The sequence below is a fragment of the Aptenodytes forsteri genome, unplaced genomic scaffold (assembly GCF_000699145.1).
Source record: "Aptenodytes forsteri isolate BGI_AS27 unplaced genomic scaffold, ASM69914v1 Scaffold44, whole genome shotgun sequence".
Taxonomy (NCBI): domain Eukaryota; kingdom Metazoa; phylum Chordata; class Aves; order Sphenisciformes; family Spheniscidae; genus Aptenodytes; species Aptenodytes forsteri.
Window position 1 is genome coordinate 551,616 of NW_008794213.1, and position 4,063 is coordinate 555,678.

At 40.8% G+C, this 4,063-nt stretch overlaps 1 protein-coding gene across 1 annotated transcript in view; it reads right to left on the reverse strand.

Moving 5' to 3' along the window:
• Positions 1-658: 658 nt before the first annotated feature.
• Positions 659-4,063, reverse strand: part of IGFBP3 (insulin like growth factor binding protein 3) — a gene marked incomplete at its 5' end in the record, with an annotated part of 13,864 nt that continues 10,459 nt past the window's right edge. Inside the window, one exon of the mRNA XM_009285350.1 lies at positions 659-1,248. Coding sequence (XP_009283625.1) covers positions 1,126-1,248 — 123 coding nt within the window. The remainder of the gene's footprint in view (positions 1,249-4,063) is intronic.

Genomic DNA, 4,063 nt, shown 5'->3' on the forward strand with positions numbered 1-4,063 from the left:
CTTGTCGGCATTGTTTTAAACAGAAGTTCCTCATACAGAGTATGTGCTTTGGTAGAGTGTACCAAGACAACACAGAATAGATACAGCTTTTCAAAATAAATAAGCAAGTAGAAAGGGTGGTACTGTAATGGCAGTTTTTGTCCATGAATATTCTGTATTAGTGTGAGCAGGAAACGGAGGAAATGTAAGCCCTGTTGCACAAACTGAAGCGAAGAACAGACAGAAGAATGCTTTACCGAGAGCTTCAGTGCAACTGTTATCCTTTCCAGTGGCATAATTCAGTGATGGGTACACTAGAAATACCAACAAAATAAAATAATTAAAAAAAAAAAAAAAAGATTATCTTGGTATTTGTAGTTACTTCAAATAACAAAACTTAATCTCTTCTGGAAAAACTTCCTTCACTCCACAAATTCATTTCTATTATCTAGAATAGGTCAGTGTGTATGCGTATGGATCTATACATATTTGTAAATCATTCCATACCCTTTCTTTCTCTTTGCATACAGAAGTATACACTAGAATTATTGTGTAGTATTTGGTATTCACAAGTTACATTTAAATAAAGTTTATTAAAAAACAATTATATTAAATACAGACTAACAGAATATTCATAATATATTTTACAGAAAAAATAGCCATGTCTTTATTCGATAAGTTTCCCGTCAGACCTGTAAAAAAAGCTTAACTTTTAAATCCTTGTGGGTTTTTTTTGATTTTGTTTTGTTTTTTTTCTTTAATACTTTTACAAGCTTACAATCTATAAATTCTTTAAAATAAAAAACCAGTATCTTTCGGGATCAAATTGGTCACAGGCCATTCTTTAAAAAGTCAGTGGAGACTCCCTGAATCCATCCTGAAGTGCCTCTCTCTCTGGGTATCAATAGTGCAGGTTTACGTGGGAATTCAGAGCTCCCTACACGTCCTATAGGAAGCCCAACGCATGTCGGTGGCGGGGTGCAGCTGCAGCAGTGTCCGCAGAGGCTGCGACTCTCCATCCGCCGCAGGAGGCAGCGCTTGGTTACTCCATGCGCAACACAGTCCACAGTGTTTGCCCAGCCCCTCCAAGGTCTCTGCGAGGTCCAGAGGCCACGCACAGATGCCAGAAGAGCTGGCACCCAGCCCTCATTTGCTTTCCAAGTTATAGCAGTGGACATCTTTTCCCTTCCCATCATACCCAGGAAGTGGCTGTCCGTATTTATCCACGCACCAGCAGTAACCTCTCTTTCGGCCTTTGGATGGGCGACACTGGAACAGAATAAAAGACCCAGTTAGCATTATTTTTGTTTTCTCCGCTTTTAGTGTTATATAGCAGGGATTCCTGCTCATTTGACAGCCGCACTTCCATATCCTGGCCATATCTGACAGAATCAAACAGAATATTTATTACCACTACAAAGTATCACAATAAAAGCTTACCTGCTCTGCCTGTCAACCCCTTTGGGTCTAATTAACTCCATAATAAAACTGCTCTGAGAACTACCAGAGAACAACCTTATGAACTACTCCCTATTATACTAGGCAGCACAGTTGACCCCTTTGAATACCAGGACTACTTGTAACAGTACGGGCTGACGACTGGGACCCATCTTTGGAAAAGGAAATTAATGGATTTGTTCTACACCAAAGCACAGGTCCGGCAAAGACAGCCATTGCAGCAATAAACAACCTTGGCTTGCATCTGTTTGCTGGAGGAATTTCAATACTGTAGTTGACATTTATTAACAGATACATAATCCTTCTGTAATGGAGTTATCACTTCAACAACTGCTAAGTGTACTAGAACTGTACATGTATATTTTCCTATAAATAAGGTTGCTTATATACTAGTCTATAACCTATGTCAGCTTTAGAAGTTGTCTGGTGGAATTTGCCAGCAATGCTGACCAACCTGAAACTACCACTAGACAGGCAACGACACTGAACTTCTTTAGAAATAGTAATGCAGTAAAAATTCATTATAAAGTCTAGTGCATACTAAGTAAGTAATGCTCTCCCCAAGGAACCAAGAATGGTAAAAACTAGGCTAAAGGAGATGACATGCTGCACATTGCATTCAGTATGCAACCCTGGACACAGTTACATACTGTGAACCTCTGGGACCCTGCAAGGTTTTCACCCACTCGAAAGACGTGTCTCCAGGACACTGATTATCTCACTAGGTTTGCCATAGTCAACCTCATTGCCAAGACATAGCCTCCATGTCAGCTCAAGTTTTGAGATTTGGGGATACAGGACTCACTGCAAATGCCAACAGAGGTGGCTCTTTAGTCAGGACAGACTTACAAAGGAGGCGGTGACACAAACATACCTAGCTTTTCAAAGACTGAGGTTTCATCTGTTGCATCGCCAACATGAAGGAAGTTAGGCTAGACTGAATGGCCCTCAACACTGTGAAGGCTATCTTGCAAGCAGAGCAAATGCTGTCTCCGAGATCACACTCACAGCAATTCAAGTATTTCAGAGGTTCAGACTGGTACAAGTCAGGTAAACTTTGCCACTACCCCTTGACTACTTGTTCTCCAGAGTCTAATAGGCATGTCCCCATCTCCCATGTGGGTATGGCAGTGGCTCACTAAGCTAAGTGTCTTTTCCATGTGCAGGTATGAAAGGAAACATCAAGCAAGTGTTGGGCTTCACATGCTGCCCGAAGTGCCTGACCCTTTCCACGTCTAGTTTAGGACCTCAGGCGAAAGGGTGGTATTTCGGACAGAACTGTGAATATGGGTCACTCCTGGGACAGCCTGTACCAGCACATTGGCCCCTAAGCCAACTAATTTGTGGCAGCATGGAGTAGGGTAGACAGTCTTCACTGAGAACTTGTGAAAGAGAGGTGGGAGCAGATCATACATTAGACACAAATTTCTGAATAAGTTTCCATCTTGTTTATTTTATTTTAGAGTAAATGAAGTAATGTTAATCACTGTAACTGCCAATTAATCTACCCTTGTGATATATTTTTGAGTAACAAGCCCAATGCAGAAATAATACAATGCCTTCTCTTCTCTGAATTTGCAGTCCTTCTGTATTAGCCCTATGCAAATGGACGGCAGCAGGATGACAAGATTAAGCTTAAAGTACATATCAGCTTATTTTAGGAGACGGTGAAGAAGTTCAAACCTACTGAGAGAACAGCTACATTAATAATTTGCTAAACTACGTGGTTTGCTGCATTCGAGTTCTAGTTACCTGTTCAGCTGGTTTTCGTACTAGATCTTTAAACGTAAGTTTTACAACTTATGTTTATTGTCTCAAAAGCCTGACTAGGGCTTGCGTGTATTCTCCAGGATTTCCATGAATGGCTGCTCAAAGTCCACTGACGTCAATGGGAAATTTTCCTTCAATTTTGGTGGCAACTGGACTGGCCTCTAGCTTAAGTGGTATTAACGTTTAGTGACTTAAATTCTTCATGCTCAAAACTGAGGAATTCATAAACAACAGCCTTTGCACAATTTAAATTTTACAGAAAAGGAAACTGAGGCAGCAGTTCTTGAGTTGTTTTTCCCAAAACAGCAGGCACAGATGGAACCTGAATTAGAGCACAGGTCTTCTGGCTGCCAGCCTGGTGCTCCGGCAATGAAACTACACTTCTGCTAATAATAGTAACACAGCCTCCCCTTTTAGAAGTACTATATGAAGTATGTTACACAACTCTTGCTGATTCATAGGCTTGCATCACTCTCAAAACAAATGATCAATTAAAGTTATCTCATGTTGTTGGAGGTTTTGATTGCTTTTTACAGTTGCATAATTTTCAGAATTAACTACAACATGAAGTTAGTCTGCAGGAACACCTTCCCTACTACTAATATTTTTTTATTTCTTCTAGACAACCCATTTGGAAAACGAAACCCTTAGATTATTCCACAGCTGAAATAACGCTCTGCGAGGAAATGATTTACCTTTTCCAATATGCGATTTTGTACTACCTGCTCAGCCATGCTGTCAATAGTAAAACACTTCTGATTCAAAAGTGATGCTTTTATCCTGAAGCAGCTAGCTTGCATTCCCCACAGAAGTGGTGGACAGTTCATGGGGGGGGGGGGGGGATGCGGTGTTTTGG